Source organism: Malaclemys terrapin, chromosome 1 (assembly GCF_027887155.1).
Source record: "Malaclemys terrapin pileata isolate rMalTer1 chromosome 1, rMalTer1.hap1, whole genome shotgun sequence".
In the NCBI taxonomy this organism is placed as follows: domain Eukaryota; kingdom Metazoa; phylum Chordata; order Testudines; family Emydidae; genus Malaclemys; species Malaclemys terrapin.
This window is the reverse complement of record NC_071505.1, coordinates 321,767,067-321,789,613: the sequence shown is the minus strand read 5'-3', so window position 1 is coordinate 321,789,613 and position 22,547 is coordinate 321,767,067. Positions and strand designations below refer to the sequence as shown.

Genomic DNA, 22,547 nt, shown 5'->3' with positions numbered 1-22,547 from the left:
AAACCTGCAACAGGGACTTTGCCTCAGTATCCAAAGTACCCCTATAAACCACCTTGAATGGGGCAGATTTGGAACGTTTTAAACTCATACTTCATCCCTCTTTCAGCAAGCATCCTCTGCAGATTTAATGATCAGGAACATCCTTCTGATGCATGCTGGGAGATATGGCTGCAAGGTACAGACCACAGCAGACAGTGTGTCAGATGAGGCAGAACTTCTTGTTAGGGGTGAGTATGCTAAGTCTGAAGACATGATCAACATAAATTATCATACAAAGGAATTTAAATGCATGGACTTTGAGCATATCAGTGCTGTATATTATACTTAGATTTTACAATACTGATGTCATTTTTGCTTAATGTTTTTGTCTTTGAAAAAGCTGTGTGGTAGACCAGTCTGCAAAACAGGCATGACCAACAATGGCAATTGGTAAATGGACCCTCAGTTCTTAAAAGATGTAATAGCTTAAAAGGCATATTGGATTTTTTTAAAAAAAATCAATTCTGTGTGAGGTAAATGATTTTTTCCTTTTGTTATTATAAATTTTATCTAAAATTGAAGCCATTTTCTCAGGTCTAATGGTTAGGAAATATCAACGCAGTTTCTAGCATAGGGGACTGCTCTGTTTGTAGTATAATGAAAGGTATGAGCAATTATTAGAAAGAAGCCCAACATCTTAATCTTTTTGAATGAATGAGTGAAACTTTGCCTTACATAGATCACATTGGCAATTTGCAAGGATGCCAATGCAATTAGGGTTCAACTGAGAGGTGCTGAGTGCCCCCAGTTCCCATTGACACAAGTGAGAATTTAGAGATCTGAACACCACTGAAGAAAAAAATGCTCAGAGCTTTGCAGGATCAGAGGGGCCTCCAATTAACACAAAATGAAGCAGAGCTTGGTCACTTCATTTGCAATATGTCTTCCTTGCTGACTACAGATCATATCATACAGTCATAGAAATGGAGGGCTGGAAGGGACATCAAGAACATCATACAATGTTCCATCTTGATCAATGCATGATGGCACCTCTCATGTGTCCCCCACATTTGCATTAAAAATGTGGGAGGCTGCACTGTAGAATGCCTTATGTCTCATTTAGGCAGCAGGCTTCATGCGGGCCACGCTTGTTAAATTTTAAAATGTAATAAATTGTGGGATATTTTATTAGCATGTAGGAAACCCCAAATAAAAGATATAAGATGACTAGAGAAGATTTTTAAAAAGGAAAATCCTTTTAGATTATTTCACCACTTGTTCTGGCTTGATTTTTTTTGTTTATCTATCATTTGCATGGAGAAAATATGTTCTGGGGAGAAGAAATGGTATTTCTGGCAGAGTGCAAGGTTCCTTACTTAATTGATGGGAGGGGTTGTTAAATGTTTGCATGAACTCAAGGACTGTAGGGCTTCTATTAACCTAACTTCCATGAATGTCATTTCACCAGCTGAAAGTTTCAAAAATTGCTCAATCTTCTAGTACCTAGAATCCCCCAGTCTTGCTTCTAAATTACTCAGATCTGATCCCTGCTCCATAACCTCCTATGGTAAGCTAATTATTTCTCCTCCAGTGGGGTTAATTTTATATATGTGCATTTACTTTAGTTTGCTATAGAAAATGTTTCTCAGAATAGGAGGTCTGAATGTGAGAATAATAAAAGCATTATTTGGGGTATTAGAAGGAATTGGATTCATGTGTCCCTAACTGTGTGATGAAATTAAAATCATGACAGTTTTATAACATGAAACGTGCAGTTTCAAATATGCCATACTTATTATGTTCCATTATCCTTGTCTCTGCGGCTGGCAGATAAGAGTATCCAATCAGAATTATGTTTGTACCAGTTTTACAACTGGTTTATATGGTGTGACTGTTTTTGTACAGATGTAAAATTCTGCTTTCATTAAATTATATGATTTGGTTAGTTTGTTCAAGAAGTGAATTCCCTATTTAGATAGTTGTAATACTTATGCAAATGGCATAGAGCAGATTCTACAGTAGCAGCATTGCTTTTGCCAAATGCTGGGTGATTTTTTTTCTTTGTTTTTGGCCTTGCAGTCAATATTTAAAGCAGATTCCATGTAGTTGTCACTAGTTGTTTCTTCTTCAACGTTTTTCAAAAATTAATCCCAAAATATTTAAGAGAATCTAAATATTTGTTTTCCTTTATACTGTTAAAAATTATTGTAATTCAGTCCTTATGCCCCTCCCCAACGTCTTTCTCTACACCTCTCAGTTTACATAGGCACTCAGTGGTTTGCAATTTGATAGTCCCAGGTTGCCGTCTCATTGCAAGCTTCTCTTGGTTGAGCCCTTGGGAACACTGGACACTGATTCAGCAGAAGAGGTCAGCGGTGCAAGGTTACTCTGAAGACTTCGAGTTGTGGGGTGTGGAGGAGGCTTGTCATGTGTCTAGGAAGTTCACTACCACTATGCAGTTGTGTCAGTGAAAGCCAAAAGAGTACTGCTACATACTGCATAGGTAGTATAAACTTCTTAGGGATAGCTATTGTCTGTAGTTTAGATGTTATATTGTAAGGCTTGTCTGATCTTTTTTGACATATCATTGCTATTTTGACTGTGAATACTGTACCCTTCATCTGCTTGGTAGGACACAGAGTAACACACCGAGTAAGTTGAATCAAAATCACTTTACACTTCCTCTTTTAGATATTCATGGATATAACTGGTAGATTATTTGCAAGGGGACTACATTATGCTACTACTAATCAGATGTGTTGACTGTAAGTCAAAGGAAATTATTTTGACGCTTTATAATAAAGGAATAGAGAGATAACTGAACATCATCCTGCCCTCATCAGTTGGAGAAGAACAACACAAAGTCTTTGCAAATCCCTGTTTGTACACACCTCAGGTGTAAATCTTCAGAGACAGCCATGTATCACCACATTCTCAGGCACGTGCAGTGTCTCAGAAAACATGTAGTTCCTTTGTATATTTTGTGTTCACTATGGAATGACATGCACCAATCGCTGTCTAGCATATTCATTTGAACACAGTATGAGTAATAAGGCTTTCATTATTTTTTATCATTTATATAGTGCCTTCAGTATGTACTGCATTGTACAATAGAGGAAGTTTGCCAAAAAAATAATTGGTTAGAAAACTTGGGCTAGCTCTTTTGTGCCTGCAGAATGAACAATGCAGGGCAAGTCTAAATACTTTTGCCTGTAATTGCACGGTTTGCACCTATAATTAGGTAGTTAAAGGTGCAAGTACTCAAATTTATGCACATCAATTTGTCAGATGCAAATAAGGAGGCTAATCTTCTGAAAACTTCCTACAGTGTGTGCAGGTTTTTAAAGGGTGTGGGCCTTTTGCAAATAAAGTGTACTACTGTTTTGGGTGTTTAATTTAGCATGAAATACACTTTCAGCAGGAACTCTTTTTTTATTGACATCTTTGTTAGTGACAAAACCATAATTTGATCTTCCCTCACTTACTCTTCAAAAATGTTGTTTAAAGTTTTCCACCTAAAGGCTGGCAAGAAGCAAGAATCTTATCCCTCCACATAGTTTCAACTTTTGACACTCAAAACTGAAGACTTTGATGGGTACTTTAGAAATCTGATTACATTCCATATCATAAGTAGTACTAAGGCAACTTTCTATTTAGTTCATAATAGCCTGTCCTTCGCCCAAATAACTTTCTTTTCTGTCCCTTGTTGTTGTTTGTTCTCCTTTCTGTTTTTTTTTTTAAATATGGCAAAGTATGGTGATGTCATTACTTATAAACATTTTATTGACAGTGAGAGTGTTTGCCCTATGAATTAATGCACGCGCCTTTCAGCTTAGAATTTAAAGCATTTAAATCCTATTATGGGTTGCAACTGAAAAACAGTTTGGTTGTTTCATCCTAGTGAATATTTGTCCTCGGAAAACTACTGCACTGTTTGACATAATTGGAGTGTCTGTGTTCAAAGGATGCTCAGCCACTGTAACAAAAGAAGACAAAACCAGAAATGATTTAGCAGAGTAACATGAAGAACTATACACAATTCCTGACCACACTGTTTGGTTCTAGGTAATGCTGCTACTCCTTAACTTGTGTCAGCATCAAATACCCTCTTCAAAAATTGGCCTGCAGGGTTCTCTGCCCCTCTGCATCACAGGAGAACCCTTTCTGTTGAACGTCTGTGACAAAGATACAGGTTATAATCTTTTGCTTCCCACATACAAAATTCCATTTTGTGCCTAGATTTAATTCTTAAAAGTCTACAAAATGCATGACTTGAGTCATTGATTGCTAGTTCTAACTATTGGCAAAACTTGATTGTGAATTGTAATAAATCTTTAAGGCTGTGGTAAACTTGCTGTCAGCAGGCCAAATTCTACTCTTGGATACATACACATGGCTCTCCCTGTCATATTTCAAAGCTCTGTGCACTCATCTGAAGACAAAATTTTGCCCAAAGAGACCATTAATGTGCTGGTGCAGAGATCAACCAGAGGAATTACATGTGTGTGATAGGTAATAAAAATATCCTCTACTCCTACTAGATCTGAGTGAATAGTGCAAAACAAGAGATGTGAACTTTCACCATGTTCGCACTTCTCTGGAAAAAATGGTGCAAACAGGTGTTTCTCCACAGCAGCATTTTCAGAATAGCTGTTTGTTATGTAAACAAGGATATTCACAGAGAAAAAATATGCCCAGGAAGTGCTTGTCCCTGTTTGTAAAGTTTCAGTTATCCAGTTACAGAGCAGAAACTATTTTTGGTTTTTATCAATCAATGAGTATCATACCTCATTCTTGGTACTGATCCAGGAACAGTTGTCCCTTGCCTAATGCCCTCTCTGTTACCGATTTTTATTTTATTTGTATACATCTTCAGCTTCCTGTGATTTTCAACCAGCAACGGATTGAAAAAGAAGAATTTTTCAACTTGGCTGGTTTTCCAGCTATAATTGGCACCACTGCATGTCTCTGTACTTATTTTTCACAAAGAAGAGATTACAAAAACAGAAGGCTCTAATGCAGGATAAATATGCATGTCATGTTCTGACACTAATGATGTGATCACAAATGTGGTTACCATATACTCACGTACCAACCAGGAGGTTTACATTCTGCAGATGTCTCTGCTGATTCCTAGCCAACGATGTGTCAGGTTCCCTCAAGACAATGCCTGGTTGGTAAGTTAATTTGTTTTCAAAGACTGTCTTCCACAAAGATTTGTTGTGTTTTTATGTTTCCATTATGTGATAGAAATTCCAAAACAATCTTTATTCATTTCTTATTACAGTGGATATCTCCATGATCTGCTTCCTCCGTCAACCTTCAGTCTAACAAGCATTAAGTCACCAGCTAGCTCTTTCATGGGAAGAACTGACATTGTAAAGAAAATACTTTTGTTGCCTTAATACTGCAAATCAGCATTGGTCCTACCAGCCACATCTAGCATATTTCGCTTTGAGGAGGAGGTTTCTGGAACACTATAACAGCCACAGCGCTAAGCATAACTCAGTTTTACCAAAAAGACCTTCAGAAGCCACAATCCAGTTCCTAAGTAATTGAAGTTTGTCTTTGACCTTGATAGAATAAGGCCCAAATTAGGCCTCATCTTCTACAAATAATAGTTACTGTATATTCTTCTGTTCCCTCTTTTTGTAGAGGAAACAATGCAGTTCCACTGTAAACAGGAAGGGCAGGATTTGTTGGGGCTGCATAAGAGTGAAACATTTCCTGCATAGGATGGAACACATTTCTGGGAGGCCTCTGCTAGCAGCCCCAGGACTGGGGATTACTCTGTTTTTCCCCTTCTTTGGGCTGATTAGGACTAGGGTTACAGTAGCAGCTTCAGGGCAACTGTGGGAGTTTTCCTGAATCAGTGCATTAAAGTGTATACAGTAGTTATCAATGCGGAGCATATTATGATACAATGTTGCAGGGATTGAGACTTCACTTTAAGCATTTAGAAATAAGAGAAAAAGGATTTTCCTATAAATATTTATACCCAATATATGGGAATATTGAAAGTAAAAATACAATTCAAGTCCCATGTACAATTTTAGGTCAGTTTTAATAGTTATTATGCTATTGCACAGTAAAAATGTTCCAAGCTCACCACAGGAGTTTTTACAAAGTAAACTCACAAAATAAAAGGCTTTGTATGTATTTGTGTATGTATGTGTGTGTGTGCACTAGCACAATCTAGAGGCTTGAATCAACATGACAGAATTATCTCCATTTTAACATTGATGTAGTTAATGAAAGCTTTTATTAATCACAGAGAAAATACAGCAAGGTACCAGTCTCTTTGAATTATTCGTTTTCTTCTAGAAGTTGTTAGTTTGGGTCATGATTTCTTTATTGTCAACACAAGGAATCAGAGAGTTATTAGCAAACTCCACTTGAAACACATAACCCGCATTGCCAGAGATGTTCTGTCACCTGAACCCTATCTGTAAATTGAAGCTCACATATTTGTCTTGCAAACTTGGATCATGGTATGTTAAACCCAAGCTAATAAGTGGAATCAATCACACACCACTGAATTATGTGCTGTATTACAGACAACATCACAGTAATCCATCCATCATCTAGCACATCTATTTAAATGCTCCAGCTACAATTTAACCTGCTGTCTCTTTCTCCAAACATGTCAGGTGGTATCTTCTATATTGTTCCAACAAGTTTGCTGTCAAAGCATGACAGGTATAATCTTTCAGTCTCTATGGAGCTTAAATAGTACATTAGATGCAATACTCTGTAGCATTATGACTTAGATTACAAACTGTACAACGATATAACAAAGAAAAAGGCCACTAGTAGTTTGTAAAGATACCACAATGACATATTATTCAGACACCTTTGTTCTTAGGTAGCACTGTATAAAATACTAATTTATAGTGACCTGGAATTTCCTTTGCTCATGTCAAAAAATAAAAACATAAGTATTCTTGTTCTTACCCTACTTTCCCATTTTATTGATCCATTTGTCAGACAAAACAGTTATTTCAGTGCTTCTCTCTTGTCATGGTGTGTATTTGGGAAGAAGGTAGGCAGGTGAATAAATTAGTTTATGTGGAAGACAGAAGATACTTTCAGGAGGAACTTTGGGTGTGGTTTCTGTGTGACCTCATCCCTAAAAAACATTGTGAAGGGTGGGAGTGCCATTAGAGCTCCTATTTCCCTGATTCTCCAAGCCAAGGTGATGGCCACTATGAACGCCATTTTCATAGACGGATGCGTAAGCAAGCATGTGGCCAGGGGTTCAAAAGAAGGCTTTCTAAGGCACTTGAGGACCAAGTTAAGGTCCCATGTTGGATTAGGATATCTGATTTGTGGGAAGAGGTTTCCCATAGCGAGGGCCCTACCAAATTCATGGTCTATTTTGGTCAATTTCACAGTCATAGGATTTTTAAAATGGCAAATTTCATGATTTCAGCTGCTTAAATCTGAAATGTTATGGTGTGTGTTTTTAGGGGTCCTGACCCAAAAAGGAGTTGTGGGAGGGTCACAAGGTTATTGTAGGGAGGGTTGCGGTACTGCTACCCTTACTTCTGCGCTTGTGCTGGTGGCAGTGCTGCCTTCAGAGCTGGCCTGCTGGAGAGCGGTGGCTGCTGGCCGGGAGCCCAGACCTGAAAGCAGAGCCACCACCAGCAGCAGCACAGAAGTAAGGATGGCATGGTATGGTATTGTCATCCTTAGTTCTGCGCTGGTGCATGCAGAGCTGGGCCTTGGTCAGCAGTCACAACTCTCCGGCCACCCAGCTCTGAAGGCAGCAGCGCAGAAGTAAGGGTGGCATGGTATGGTATTGCCACCCTTACTTCTGCGCTGCTGCTGGCAGGACACTGCCTTCAGAGCTGGGTCCCCGGCCAATATCTGCCACTCTCCAGCTGCCCAGTGCAGAAGTACTGTGGCAATACTGTGATCTCCCCCCCTAAAATAACCTTGCGACCTCCCTGCAACTCCTTTTTGGGTCAGGACCCCCAATTTGAGAAACATTGGTCTCCCACGTGAAATCTGTATAGTATAGGGTAAAAGCACACAAAAGACCCGATTTCACTGCGGGACACTAGATTTCACAGTCATTGTGTTTTTCATGGCTGTGAATTTGGTAGGGCCCTACCCATGCCCTGAGGAATCTTTTTGTTGTAGAATGAATGAATACGGAGTAGCTGCCCATATTATGATGAAAGGCATTTAGGGCTGCAAGATGTACCTTTACTGAACTTAGAGATGATTCTGATTTTTTAGATCTAGGTTGTAGTCTGTTACTAGCGGGAGGCTAGAGGATGTGGGGGTAACGTGTTTTGAGTCACACCAAATTTGGAATCTTTTCCACTTCTGCATAAATATGTGACAAATAGTTATTATTCTGCTATGTAATAGCACCTCTTTCTCATTCTCTGAACGGAACATCTCTTTGCTTTTGAACCATTGAGGAACCATGCCTTGGTGTTATAGAACCCATTCTGGATCTGAGGTCACTAAACAAATACTTAAAGGCACAAATATTCAAAATGGTGACATTAGCTCCAATAATTCCATCTCTGAACAAGGGAGACTGATTCTCGGCCCTCAACCTCCAAGATGCTTATTTTCATATTGTGATTCAACCATCCCAAAGGAGTTTCCTGAAATTCACCTTGGGTCAAGACCATTTTCAATACAGAGTGCTTCCATTCAGTCTATCATCCACATCCAGAGTGTTCTAGAAGATTCTACCTGTGGCAGGGTTCACCTTTGCAAATTAGGAATCATGACATGTCTATATCATGATGACTGCCAGCTCAAGGCACAATCCTTCAATGACGTCCTATTAGCCACACAAAAGACTATAGATGTGTTAATGCAGTTGGGATTACAATTGAACACTCAAAAATCCACTCTAACTCCAGTGCAACATCTAAAATTCATAGGAGCCTATCTAGACTCGGTGAAAGCCAAAGCCTTTTCCCCACTACACAGGTTCAACACCTTAATCATTTTTATTGACACTATTCAGATCAGCCCCAAGACCTAGGCCAGAAATTGTCTTCAACTACCAGGCACCTGACAGCAAGCGCCTTTGAAATAAGTCATGAAGGGTTCCACATGCATTGCCTTCAGGCATGACTCAAAACAGTATACACGCCAAACAGAGACAGATAAAACAAACTACCCTTGACAGTCAAAGACCATCTTGAATGGCAGAAAGATCCACAGAATATCTGCACAGGGGTCCCATTCATTCAGCCACCTCCAACATTCATACTGACAATAGACAAGGAGTGGGCAAACTTTTTGGCCTAAGGGCCACATCTGGGTATGGAAATTGTATGGCGGGCCATGAATACTCATGACATTTGGGGTTGGGGTGTGGGAGAGAATGAGGGCTCCAGCTGGGGTGCAGGCTTTGGATTGGGGCCAGAAATGAGGAGTTCAGGGTTCAGGAGGGGGCTCCAGGCTGGGACAGAGGGGTTTGGAGGGCGGGAGAGGGATCAGGGCTGGGGCAAGGAATTGTAGCCCGGCAGGGGGGCAGGCTCCAGGCAGCACTTACCTCAAGCAGCTCCCGGAAGCAGCAGCATGTCCCCCTCTGGCTCCTACGCAGAGGCATGGCCAGGCAGCTCTGCGCATTGCCCCATCCGCAGGTGACACCCCTGCAGCTCCCATTGGCCATGGGAGCTATGGGGGCCACACTTGGAGCAGGGGAGCATAATGCTGCTTCTGGGGGCTGTGCGGAGCCACAGCACGTGCAGAGCAAGACCAACCTTGCTCCCTGGCTGGAGTGGGGCAAGCCCTGGACCCTGCTCCCTGGCAGGAGCTCGAGGGCTGGATTAAAACGTATGAAGGGCCGGATGTGGCTCCCGGGCTGTAGTTTGCCCACCTCTGCAATAGACGCATCCTTACTGTGCTGGGGAGCTCATCTAGACAATCACATGTTTTTAACCAAATGGTCCCCCTTAGAATCGATACTATATATCAACCTATTGGAGCTCAGAGCCGTCAGGAATGATTGTTCACATTTCCTATCATTGATCAAGGGCAAACATAAAAGTCATGTATAGTCTACATAAACCACCAAGAAGGAGTGAGATCACCATCCCTTTGCGCAGAGACAGTGAAACTATGGAATTGGTGCATGGCACAGCATCATCTTGTCAGCAGTCTACCTGCTGGGTGTGCAGAATACCACAGCATACACCCTCAGCAGGATATTCTGACAGGAACACAAATGTGAAATGGACCCTGTTGTCCTCCACAATGTATTTCTGCATTGGGGAGTCCCCAAAATAGACTTATTTGCCATGACCAAAACCAAAATATGCTCCCAGTACTGCTCCAGATGCCTTCCTCTTTCACTGCAATACAGGTCTCCTTTATGCCTTTCCTCTGATTCCTCTCATATCAAAGGTCCTGCTCAGACTAAGAAATAGGAGCTCTAATGGCACACCCACCCTTCGCAATGTTTTTTAGGGATAAGGTCTCACAGAGACCATACCCAAAGTTCCTTCTGAAAGTATCCTCTGCCTTCCACATAAAGCAACTTATTCATCTCCCTATCTTCTTCCAAAAGCCACATCATGACCAGAGAAAAGCAATATTACATACACTCAATGTCAGGAGAGCTTTGGCATTCCATTTGTATAGAACAAACATTTTCAGAAAATCTTCTAAACTATTGCTTTCAATTGCAGAGAGGTCTAAAGTATCCTCAGTCTCGAAACAAAGATGCTCTAGATAGATATCAAACTGCATTACCTATTACTATAGTACCCACAATCTTCAACCTCCATCTGGAGTTCAGTTGGAGTTCTGATCTGTTTCCAAGGGTATGTCTACACTACGGGATTAATCCGAATTTATATAATTCGGATTTGAAAAACAGGTTGTATAAAGTCGAAATGTATGCGGCCACACTAAGCACATTAATTCGGTGGTGTGCGTCCAAGTACCGGGGCTAGCGTCGATTTCTGCACTGTTGCACTGTGGGTAGCTATCCCATAGTTCCCGCAGTCTCCCGCGCCCATTGGGATTGTGGGTTAAGATCCTAGTGCCTGATGGGACAAAGAACATGGTCGCAGGTGGTTCTGGGTACAGCCTCACCTCCTCCCTCCCTCCTCCCTCCCTGCATGAAAGCAACGGACGGCAGACAACCATTTTCGCGCCTTTTTTCCTGGGTGGGTGAACACTGCAGACTCCATACCACGGCAAGCATGGAGCCCGCTGAGCTCAAGACAGCAGTCATGAACATTGTAAACACCTCGCGCGTTCTCGTGGAGTTTATGCTCAGCCAGGACCAGAAAAACGAGGCGAGGAGGCAGCGGCGGCAGCAGCGCAGTGACAAGCATGATGAGAACATTGACATGGACATGGACACGGACACGGATACAGAATTCTGTGAAACCACGGGCCCCGGTGCTTTGGAGATCATGTTGTTAATGGGGCAGATTCTATCCATGGAACGCCGATTCTGGGCAAGGGAAACAAGCACAGACTGGTGGGACCGCATAGTGTTGCAGGTCTGGGACGATTCCCAGTGGCTGCGGAACTTTCGCATGCGTAAGGGCACTTTCATGGAACTTTGTGACTTGCTGTCCCCTGCCCTGAAACGCCAGAATACCAAGATGAGAGCAGCCCTCACAGTTGAGAAGCGCGTGGCGATAGCCCTGTGGAAGCTTGCAACGCCAGACAGCTACCGGTCAGTCGGGAATCAATTTGGAGTGGGCAAATCTACTGTGGGGGCTGCTGTGATGCAAGTAGCCAAAGCAATCACTCAGGTGCTGCTACGAAAGTTAGTGACTCTGGGAAATGTGCAGGCTATAGTGGATGGTTTTGCTGCAATGGGATTCCCTAACTGTGGTGGGGCGATAGACGGAACCCATATCCCTATCTTGGCACCAGAGCACCAAGCCACCGAGTACATAAACCGCAAGGGGTACTTTTCAATGGTGCTGCAAGCACTTGTGGATCACAAGGGACGTTTCACCAACATCAACGCGGGCTGGGCGGGAAGGGTTCATGACGCTCGCGTCTTCAGGAACACTACTCTGTTTAAAGGGCTGCAGCAAGGGACTTACTTTCCGGACCAGAAAATAACCGTTGGGGATGTTGAAATGCCAATAGTTATTCTTGGGGACCCAGCCTACCCCTTAATGCCATGGCTCATGAAGCCGTACACAGGCAGCCTGGACAGGAGTCAGGAGCTGTTTAACTACAGGCTAAGCAAGTGCAGAATGGTGGTAGAATGTGCATTTGGCCGTTTAAAAGGTCGCTGGCGATCATTATTGACTCGCTCTGACCTCAGCCAAAGAAATCTCCCCATTGTTATTTCTGCTTGCTGTGTGCTCCACAATCTCTGTGAAAGTAAGGGGGAGACCTTTATGGCGCGGTGGGAGGCAGAGGCAAATCGCCTGGCTGCTGATTACGCGCAGCCAGACACCAGGGCGATTAGAAGAGCACACCAGGAAGCGCTGTGCATCAGAGAAGCTTTAAAAACCAGTTTCATGACTGGCCAGGCTACAGTGTGAAATATCTGTTTGTTTCTCCTTCATGAAAACCCGCCCCCTTTATTGACTGATTTTCTGTAAGGAACCCACCCTCCCCCTCCCCCCAGCTTTCTTTCAAACCAAATAAAGTCACTATCATTTAAAAATCATTTATTCTTTATTAATAGATTAGAAAAAGAGGGAGGGAACCCGGGTGGCATTTGGGAGGAGGATTGCTGGGAAGGAAAAAGCCACAAAGAAAAGGTTAAAAAAATGACAGCCTTTTGCTTGGGCTGTCTACTGGGGTGGAATGGGAAGGTGTACGGAGCCTCCCCCCCGCGTTCTTACACGTCTGGGTGAGGAGGATACGGAACATGGGGAGGGGGGAGGGTGGGACAGGGGCTGAAGCGGCAGTCTATTTTCCAGCAGCTGTTCCTGAAGCTCCACCAGACGCCGGAGCATGTCTGTTTGCTCACGCAGCAGCCCCAGCGTTGTATCCTGCCTCCTCTGGTCTTCCTGCCGCCACCTCTCATCTCGAGCGTCTCTCCTCTCCTCACGTTGGTCCCTCCTCTCCTCACGTTGGTTCCTCCTGTCCTCACTTGGTCCCTCATGTCCTCACGTTGGTCCCTCCTGTCCTCACGTTCACTGGCTTCTTTCCTATACTTTGAAACTGTTTTCTTCCACTCATTCAGATGAGCTCTGTCACTGCGGCTGGATTCCATAATTTCAGAAAACATCTCGTCTCGCGTTCTCTTCTTACGACGCCTTATCTGTGATAACGTTCGGGATGGAGGAGGGAGGCTTGAGGAATTTGCAGCTGCTGTAGAGAGGGGAAAAAAGAGAGAATTGTTTAAAAAGCTACTGTCAGGACTGAGATCCCCACTTTGAACTTTAGGGTACAAATGTAGGGGCCTGCATAAAAACTTCTAAGCTTAATTACCAGCTTAGCTCTGGTTCGGCTGCCACCATTTTCAATGGATTCCCTCCCTGGGAAACCTTGAAAAACCTTCACCAAATCCCTGGTGAAAACAAATCCAACCCCTTGGATCTTAAAACAAGGAGAAATTAACCATTCCCCTCCTTCCTCCCACCAACTCCTGGTGAATCAAGATCCAAAACCCCTTTGGATCTAAAACAAGGAAAAATCAATCAGGCTCTTAAAAAGAAGGTTTTTAATTAAAGAAAAAGGTAAAAATCATCTCTGTAAAATCAGTATGGAAATTAACCTTACAGGGTAATCAAACTTAAAGAGCTCAGAGGACTCCCCTCTAGTCTCAGGTTCAAAGTACAGCAAACAAAGATAAACACTCTAGTAAAAGGTACATTTACAAGTTGAGAAAAACAAAGGAAAACTAACACGCCTTGCCTGGCTATTTACTTACAAGTTTAAAATAGGAGAGGCTTGTTTAGAAAGATGTGGAGAACCTGGATTGATGTCTGGTCCCTCTCAGTCCCCGAGAACGAACACCGTCCCAAACAAAGAACACAAACAAAAGCCTTCCCCCCCCCAAGATTTGAAAGTATCTTGTCCCCTTATTGGTCCTTTAGGTCAGATGCCAGCCAGGTTACCTGAGCTTCTTAACCCTTTACAGGGAAAAGGATTTTGGAGTCTCTGGCCAGGAGGGATTTATAGTACTGTACACAGGACAGCTATTACCCTTCCCTTTATAGTTATGACAGCTACATTTTGCAGAACAATGCTTATACTCTTTCACGGTGACCAACACTATTCACATTACATAGCACATGTGATTTCTGTGCAAGGTCGCATTTTGCCTCTTAATGCTGAGTGCCTGTGGCTTTGCTGCTAGAGATCACAGGTCTGGGCAACAGAATTCGGCTTGCATGCGGCCATGGTAAGCCATTGTCTTACAGCTTCTGCGCCCTCCTTTCCCACATACCAAGCATAGCCTGTAGAGTGCTGCGGTTTTTCTGTTAACATTCAGCAGCAGCAGAAAACAAACTAACCACCCCCCCCTCTCGCCATGAATTCTCTGGGATGATCGCTGTACCCCTTCCCGCCACCTCGTGGCTGGTATCAGGGAAGATCCCTGCAGGCACCAAACTAACCACCCCCCCGCCGCCGCCCCCCTCCCGCCATGAATTCTCTGGGATGATCACGGTACCCCTCCCCCCACCGCGTGGCTGGTAACAGGGAAGATCCCTGCTAGCCAAATGCGAAAAACTCAGGGCCAATTTCCCATCTGCGCTTGGCTAACTGCAGGGAAGGATTTATTTTCCGCCACAGGCAAACAGCCCAGTAGGAACGGCCACCTCTGTCCCCTTAATTAAGTTCCCGTATTTCAACCAGGTTACCAGGAGTGATATCACTCTCCTGAGGATTACACAACAAGATAAAGAACGGATGTTGCTTGAATGCCAGCAAGCACCGGGACCATACGCTGCCAGGCTTTGTCAGGCAATGATACCAGATTACTTGCTGCAAGCATGGCGTGGTCAAGTGTCCTACCATGGAGGAGGGAATAAGGATGCACTGCCCAGAAACCTTGTGGCAAGGCTTTCGGAGTACCTCCAGGAGAGCTTCATGGAGATGTCCCTGGAGGATTTCCGCTCCATCCCCAGACACGTTAACAGACTTTTCCAGTAGCTGAACTGACCGCGAATGCATCCCAAGTCCTCAGGGCAAAGTAATCATTAAAAACCGTTTGCTTTTAAAACAAGTTTTATATTTTAAAAGGTAAACTCACCTGAGGTCCCTTCCATGGGGTCAGAGTCTTGGGTACTGGCTTGGGAGGCTTGGGAGGGTACCTCAGTCAGGGTGAGAAAAAGATCCTGGCTGTTGGGGAGAACGGAGTGCTGTGTGCTCTCTGCAAGCTCATCCTCATCCTCCTCCTCCTCCTCTCCCCCATCGGCAAAATCCTCAGGCGTCGCTGATGAGACTATCCCCGACCCAGAATCCACGATCACAGGTGGGGTAGTGGTGGCAGCCCCCCCTAGAATTGCATGCAGCTCGGCGTAGAAGCGGCATGTCCGCGGCTCTGACCCGGAGCGACCGTTTGCCTCCTTTGTTTTTTGATAGGCTTGTCTGAGCTCCTTGACTTTCACGCGGCACTGCTCAGAGTCCCTATTGTGGCCTCTCTCCATCATGCCCTTGGAGATTTTTTCAAAAGTTTTTGCATTTCGTCTTTTAGAACGAAGTTCTGCAAGCACTGAATCCTCTCCCCATACAGCAATCAGATCCAGTAACTCCCTCACGGTCCATGCTGGTGCTCTTTTTCGATTATCAGCCTGCATGGTTACCTGTGCTGATGAGCTATCTGTGGTCACCTGTGCTCTCCACGCTGGGCAAACAGGAAATGAAATTCAAATGTTCGCGGGGCTTTTCCTGTCTACCTGGCCAGTGCATCCGAGTTTAGATTGCTGTCCAGAGCGGTCACAATGGTGCACTGTGGGATAGCTCCCGGAGGCCAATACCATTGAATTGCGGCCACACTATCCCTAATTCGAAATGTTAAAATCGATTTTGGCGCTACTCCGCTCGTCGGGGTGGAGTACAGAAATCGATTTAAAGGGCCCTTTACATCGAAATAAATAGCGTCGTTGTGTGGACGGTTGCAGGGAAAATTCGAATTAAAGCTGATAAATCCGAATTAAAGTCGTAGTGTAGACCAGGCCCAAGTCTGTTTCCAAGTCTGTAGCCTTCATCAAAAACATTCCCATCACAGAAAAATGCAGAACAGCAACTTGGGCATCTGCTCATACTTGTGTGGAACATTGTGCTGTCACCTATGACTCAGCATCAGATGCTATGTTTGGATCCATGGTATTATCATCAGTACTAGACTCGATTTCGAAGCCCCACCCCTCCATCAGGGCTAATGCTGTAGAGCCACCTACAGTGGAGTACCTATAGGGACACTACTTGAAGAAGAAGAGGTTACTCACCTTGTGCAGTAACGGTGGTTCTCTGAGATGTGTCCTTACGGGTGCTCCACAAACCACCCACTTTGCCTTTGCTTTGGAGCTCTTAATAAGAGTCTCTGTGGTAGAGAAGGAACTAAGGACAGTTCGCCCATGCAGCACTAGATAGCCTCGAGGCAAGCCTAAAATCTCCAATCTGAGGCTCAGAGACGTGGATACACCTACAGTGGAGCAGCCATAGAGACACAGAAGGTGAGTAACATCTTCAGTGCTTCTGAAAATTCAAAAAAAAAATTTAGGAGCAACTTCAAAGAAAAGCATCATGAATCGGTCACTCCAGCACTCGGCCCTTTTTTGAGCAGTCCCATGGTTTCTGAGAATTCACTGCATTCATTTGGTCTTGTTATCTCCAGTGGTACATTGATGATTTCAACTCAGGGATTTAGGTAGCCTTTGATGCTAAGAATTTTGGGGAATAGTTTTAAATCAGCTGCTGAATTTTTGTTATCTCTTTGAATAATGCAGACTTCATAATTTTTGTTGTTCTTGTTACAGATGTGGACCACATGCCTTTCCCAGAAAAGAAAAATCTGTGGGCACAGTCTCCTGGAATTACTTAAATATACTGTTTGTGCACTATGGAAAACTTGCTAGCATATATGTATCCATTACAAATACGTTTGACCAAACAATTATTAGTATTATAGGCATGACAGGAACCATACTTTGTAAGAAGAAGAAAAGGTTTTGTATCTACTGAAATAAAAAGTCAGCTTTCAGCAGAATCTGGTCAACACAGCTTATATGTCTACCCTAAGTAAAATTATCAAAAGGCTATGTAGAAGCTGAAAGAGCTTAAAAATGAGTATAGAGAAATACAATAGAGTAAAGGGATGAAAGTCTTTGTGACTACAAAATGTGGCTTTAGAAGTACACGTTTTGTGGACTAAAAATAAAAAAGAGTCTAAAGCTATTCATCTTTCACATTGGTAAAAGTACCAATCTAAGCAAGAAATCCACTTCCATAATATATTTGTGTAGAAGTAATGTTGTATGTGTTTTCTCTGAACCTTGCTGACCTGGAGAGTATATAATGTAAGAGCTGATAGTTAACTTGATTACCATATATTGCCAGTAAAACTTACAGCTGTTGAATGTAACAGAAATTTAAGTTTAGCAAGTTCACATTCAAACTATAGTAAAGGCCATTAAGACACCTATAAACCCAAACCACGGTCCTAAGTAATTAGGAATTTCAATCCATCTTGCTATAAACTCAAAAACCATAACTTTTCCCAGGGTGCTGATCTTGCCTGTTAAGAGAGTACCATGTACCTCTACTAGACCAGAAGGCTTGTCCACATGCCTTTGTTTCCAACTCCTTTAAATCCACCTGCTTCCAACTCATATCTACATTTCAGAAAAAGGGGGCCAAGACAACCCAGCATCTAGCACAAATGATTCCTTCCCAGTAAGTTGTGGAAAATGAAAAAAACAGTTAATTTTATTTTAAAAAGTGTTGCCTATAGGCCACACCCCAGCATAGTGTTTCAGAAGTCTAGAGCATTCTGTAGGCACATTAACATTTATTAGGTCCTTAATCATTTGTTTCCTTGGTTTAAAGGGCTTGGATCTTGCAAATGATGTGGTAATTACAAGATGAGTCAAAATGTGCTTTAGAAGGAGACTCTGGTTACAACTTTAACCATAGGAGACTACTGTGTCTCATTAATAAATGGCTCACACTTATAGAACCAGGACAAAAAATTGGGACATCTGGCTCTAAAAACACAAGCGTATTCCATATGCAGTAAAGGAGGGAAGGTCCTTGTGAGCTATCAGCTAAACAAACATCCTTATGTTTTGTCTAAGCTGCCACTGTACAGTAGAGGGCATGCTTCTTGAAAAATGTATGATGAAGTTCACCCAGGCAAAAGGAGCAGAACAAGGCATATGCACTGATTAACACCTGCTCTAAGGGTTTAATTTGGAAGTTAGTGGCTTTGTTCTGATCCTCAGCACTCTGGTGAATTGCATCCACAGTGCCCAATCCAGTGCACACTGAATTCAGTGACACAAAAAGCCTCCCATTGACTAAAATAGGAGAAAGATCTAGAACTATATAGAGCAAAAATAATTAACTTTGTTTTATTACTACGGGTTTTCTTCAAATATAGCTGATTTGTGACTTTATAACGAGCTTTTACTTTATGGAAGATTTGAAGGAGTAGTGATAAGCCATTTCTGAGCTGGAGGGAGATGGAAAAACTAGATAAACATTAAAATTACAAAGCAGGCTAATTGTTAACAATAGTTTTGTGGCTTTTCGTCTCCCAATTTCTACGTTGTCTTCAGAATAAATCTGGCAATTTTCAGGCCAAACCAATTTTCCAAACCAAAATAATAGAATGAGGCTAAAACAGCACTTTGTGTTGCAACTTCAACTCAGAGGAGGTTACCACCTTTGCCTAATAAATGAGGGTCTTCAGTTCCAAAGCTTAGACATGTGCGTAGTAGCTCAATATCTCTTGATCTTGAAATAGTACTGTGTGAGGAGAGAGAGTTGGAAATAATGCTGTTGATGAGACAGAAGCACATGTAAACTCACTAACAACCCTTTTTACCTCCCAGGCTTAAACTGCAGGCCCACCAGGGGCATTGGCAGGTTTGAAACAGCCCAATTCCCAAGTTCCCCACTATGCAACAAGACTTGGTCATTGTTCAGCTGGATTTACTGTACACTTTGCTCTTCTCTTCTCTCCCTGATTTCACCTCTCCCATTAGTCTAAACAAAATGCTGGAGCTAAATTCCTCTTCCTGTCAGGATCCTCTGAAGCATATCAGCACTCTTTTGGAATCCCACCATTAGCTACCTGTCTCCTGTCAAGCTCCTTATTCTCACCTTCAAAACTCTACAGAATCTGATCTCCCCTGCAATTTCTATTCTCATTACCCTCCATCCTCTTCTGGGTCCTGTTGGTGCTCCCATTACTCTTTACTTACTGGTACCTTCATCTCCCCCACCCCTGCTTTGACTTTACCTTATTTCATGCTGTCTCCCTTTACTAGTCTTGCTCTTCTAAGTCAGATTCTTGTCCTTCCTCTTTACTACCTAAAGATCTGTTCCTTCAAATCCCTCCTGAAAGCCCGCTTCTGCCTAGGAATATTTCCGACCATATTCTCCACAATTTTCCTTTACCGAACCATTGCCCTGTGTTTTGTTTCTGTTTGTTTTGTCCAGCCTAGGCTGCAAGGTCTTCAGGAAAAGGACATAGTAAATACCATGTAAATGTTTGGTGTTATTTTAGTGTATTTTATTAACAATAAGAGCAATAAAATGAGATAGTGGTAGAAGTTATGAGTAGCCTCGATTTACCCTTGCAGGAGATAAGAATTATGCAGAGCAGCCTTTAGTAAAATACAGGCTATGAGAAATTAATTTGTTGTTTCCTTTCACTACATAGCGGAAAAGCAGGTTTTGTCTAGGGATTCGATGGAAAGAGCAATGCTTAACAGGACTACTAAGACACTGCGATTGGTAATGTCATTTCAAGAAATCCCATATTAACAGCAGACAACAGTAGGAACTCTAAAGAACCTCGCTCGATGATGGACAGAACAATTCCTAAAGTTAAAAAAAAAAAAAAAAAAACCTCATAACAAGTTTTCCAAAATACAATCTCTTTTGCCCTAAAATAAAAGAAAGTTCCTTAACTAAACGGAGGAGTTGCTTTGCCAGAAGATAATCCACCAAAGTCCTTTATGCTGGGTTTCTATTGATTCTGGAGCTGCATAAGTGAATGTTCCACACCAAGCAAGCTTCCCTACAAAGATGCAACCATATTGCACTTATGTCTAGTCACTTTCTGAGCAGAGTTTAGAGAGGAGCATATGAGCAGACTTGCTTTTTTCCCCTAAATTAACTATTTTTAAATTTAATAAAATGTTTTAGAAATCCTGAACAATAATACAACCCTTGGGTGAAAAGCATCTTAAACTTAACCATCTGGCTGACGCTATAAATGATTACAGCTGAGCATAAAATGTAATGGCATTTCCACAAAATGAGTAACATCTGCATGGCACTCAGGTCTTGGGCTGTCATCCATTTGTCATCACCAAAGCTTTTGTCCCTTATTAATCCCCTTTCAAAAGTGCCTGATGTTGGAAATGAAAATGCTTTTTAAAGTCCTCCTGCAGACAGTGTGAGACTACACACCCCAGAAAGTTTAAGGAGACATCGTCATGACTATGAATGATTTAGAAGGTATTGAAACCGTAAGAGAACTCAGGCAACAAAATGTATTGAGAATTTAACATGTGACATTGACTAACTAACTGACGAAATAACTAAATTTCTACCAATTTCATGTAAAGAAAATCATGTTATTACTATAATACGGTGGTTGGAAACTCACTCTCTCCATAAAGATATGAAGTCTTTAGGGAAAATGGTATCACAAAGGACCTGTAATGTTGCTTAAGATTAGGGCATAGGCACTATAATACTGTGCCCAGAGCTTCAGCTTCTGGAGTCACAGGATTACATTAAAATTGGAGCATTTATTAAAAATAAAAAGTTTCTCACCAGGGTGGTTGCAAGGTAAACTCTAAAATGATGTCTGCCTGAGTCTGCAAATAGATTAAAGCAATTTCTGGGGAAGGGGGTGGACGCACCCCATTCATCTCAATGGGTGTTAACGCCAAGATCAACAGCAGCCCAGCAGGGGACTCTGTGTGTGGCAGGAGAAGAGTGCAGTGGGTCCTGCCCACTTAAGCAGATACATGCCCAGCTGCTGGGGTAAGTACTTAGGGACACTCTTGCTGCCATCTTGTCTCCCTAGAAGGAGAGCATGGGTTCATTATTGCCATCTGAAGGGCCAAAAGAAGCCAATATATACTTATGATTACATACATACTGATAGAAAATCTTGGCACAAGACTGGTTATAACATAAGTTACTTTGTTTTACATTCAATGAAATTAAAAGGTGGGAAATTCAAAACCAATAGAAGGAAATGCCTTTGCATACAACATGTAATTAAACTGTGGAAATTGTTGAAACCAAGAATTTAAGATTCAGAAAGATATTTATATCGATATCAAGAATATACAGATGTCATAATCATGAGAAAATCTTCTGCAGGAATCAAACCTGGTGCTTCAGGGTTTAAGCCAATCTCTAATTATAAAAGACCATGATAAGATTTATGTTGGGGTCAGATTATTCCACATTTGCATACTCAGAGAGTCATAGAGTTTAAGGCAAAAGGGACCACCAGATCATCTAGTCTGACCTGTGTATCACAGACCACCACCACCACCCAGAACCTGCATACTAAACCTAACCTTACTGTGGGGTTCATACCCCTTCCTCCGAGGAATCTGCTTCTCACCACTGCTGGAGAGAGAATACTGATCCAGTATGGTAGTTAATATGGTCTCAGAGTCCAGTAATACTGAGGTCTGGAGAAGACGGGGAGTGTTCATATCCATGTTTTTGGTTCTGACTCATCTCTGTTAGCAATCTTAATTAATCAGTTAACATATGCAAATAAAAAATAATTCATTATGATTGTCTGCAGCTGAGTACAGTAAAATAATATTTTTCACTTCTCAGGAGATGAAAAGCAATTTTGTTGTTTGGGTTTTTTTTTCCTGGATCCTGTAACAAACAATATCCTTTGGAATATTAGCTTAAATGAAAAACAAAAAACATTCAAACAAGCTATTAAATGATGCAGGAAATGATTGAATGTGTGAGACAGTATATATATTGAATTCTTGATTTGGTGATTATCAAAATTTAGTGGTTTTCAAGACACCTATTGACCTTAGTTTTCCTTTGAACATGGTTCATTTGTCATATCAACAAACTGTGGTGTTTGCCTCTACAACATCCTAAATTTGCTTTATATTTATTAATTTCATATAATTATTATTTAATACTTTTACAGCACATGGCATGTTGTGGCCTTTTAAGGCATCATTGCTACCTTGAAGAGTTTACAGTCTGAGTCTTCCTTCAGCAACAGGATCTGTGTATTGACTTAAATGGGACTCCTAATGCACATAAGGGTTTGCCCACATAGATCCAACTGCTGGATCAGGACTTGAGTTCTGATGAAGCAGAGCAAGAAAGACTGCGAGTAGATGGTGCAAGGCTGTTATAAGGGAGAAAAGAACATATGGCTGTTTAGTTTAACCTTAGATACTTCTTAAAGGTTG

At 42.2% G+C, this 22,547-nt stretch overlaps 1 protein-coding gene across 1 annotated transcript in view; it reads left to right on the top strand.

Moving 5' to 3' along the window:
• The window catches only part of CNTN5 (contactin 5), a 987,470-nt gene that overhangs the window by 903,557 nt on the left and 61,366 nt on the right, over window positions 1–22,547 (top strand). Inside the window, exon 16 of the mRNA XM_054015603.1 lies at window positions 107–227. Coding sequence (XP_053871578.1) covers window positions 107–227 — 121 coding nt within the window. The remainder of the gene's footprint in view (window positions 1–106; window positions 228–22,547) is intronic.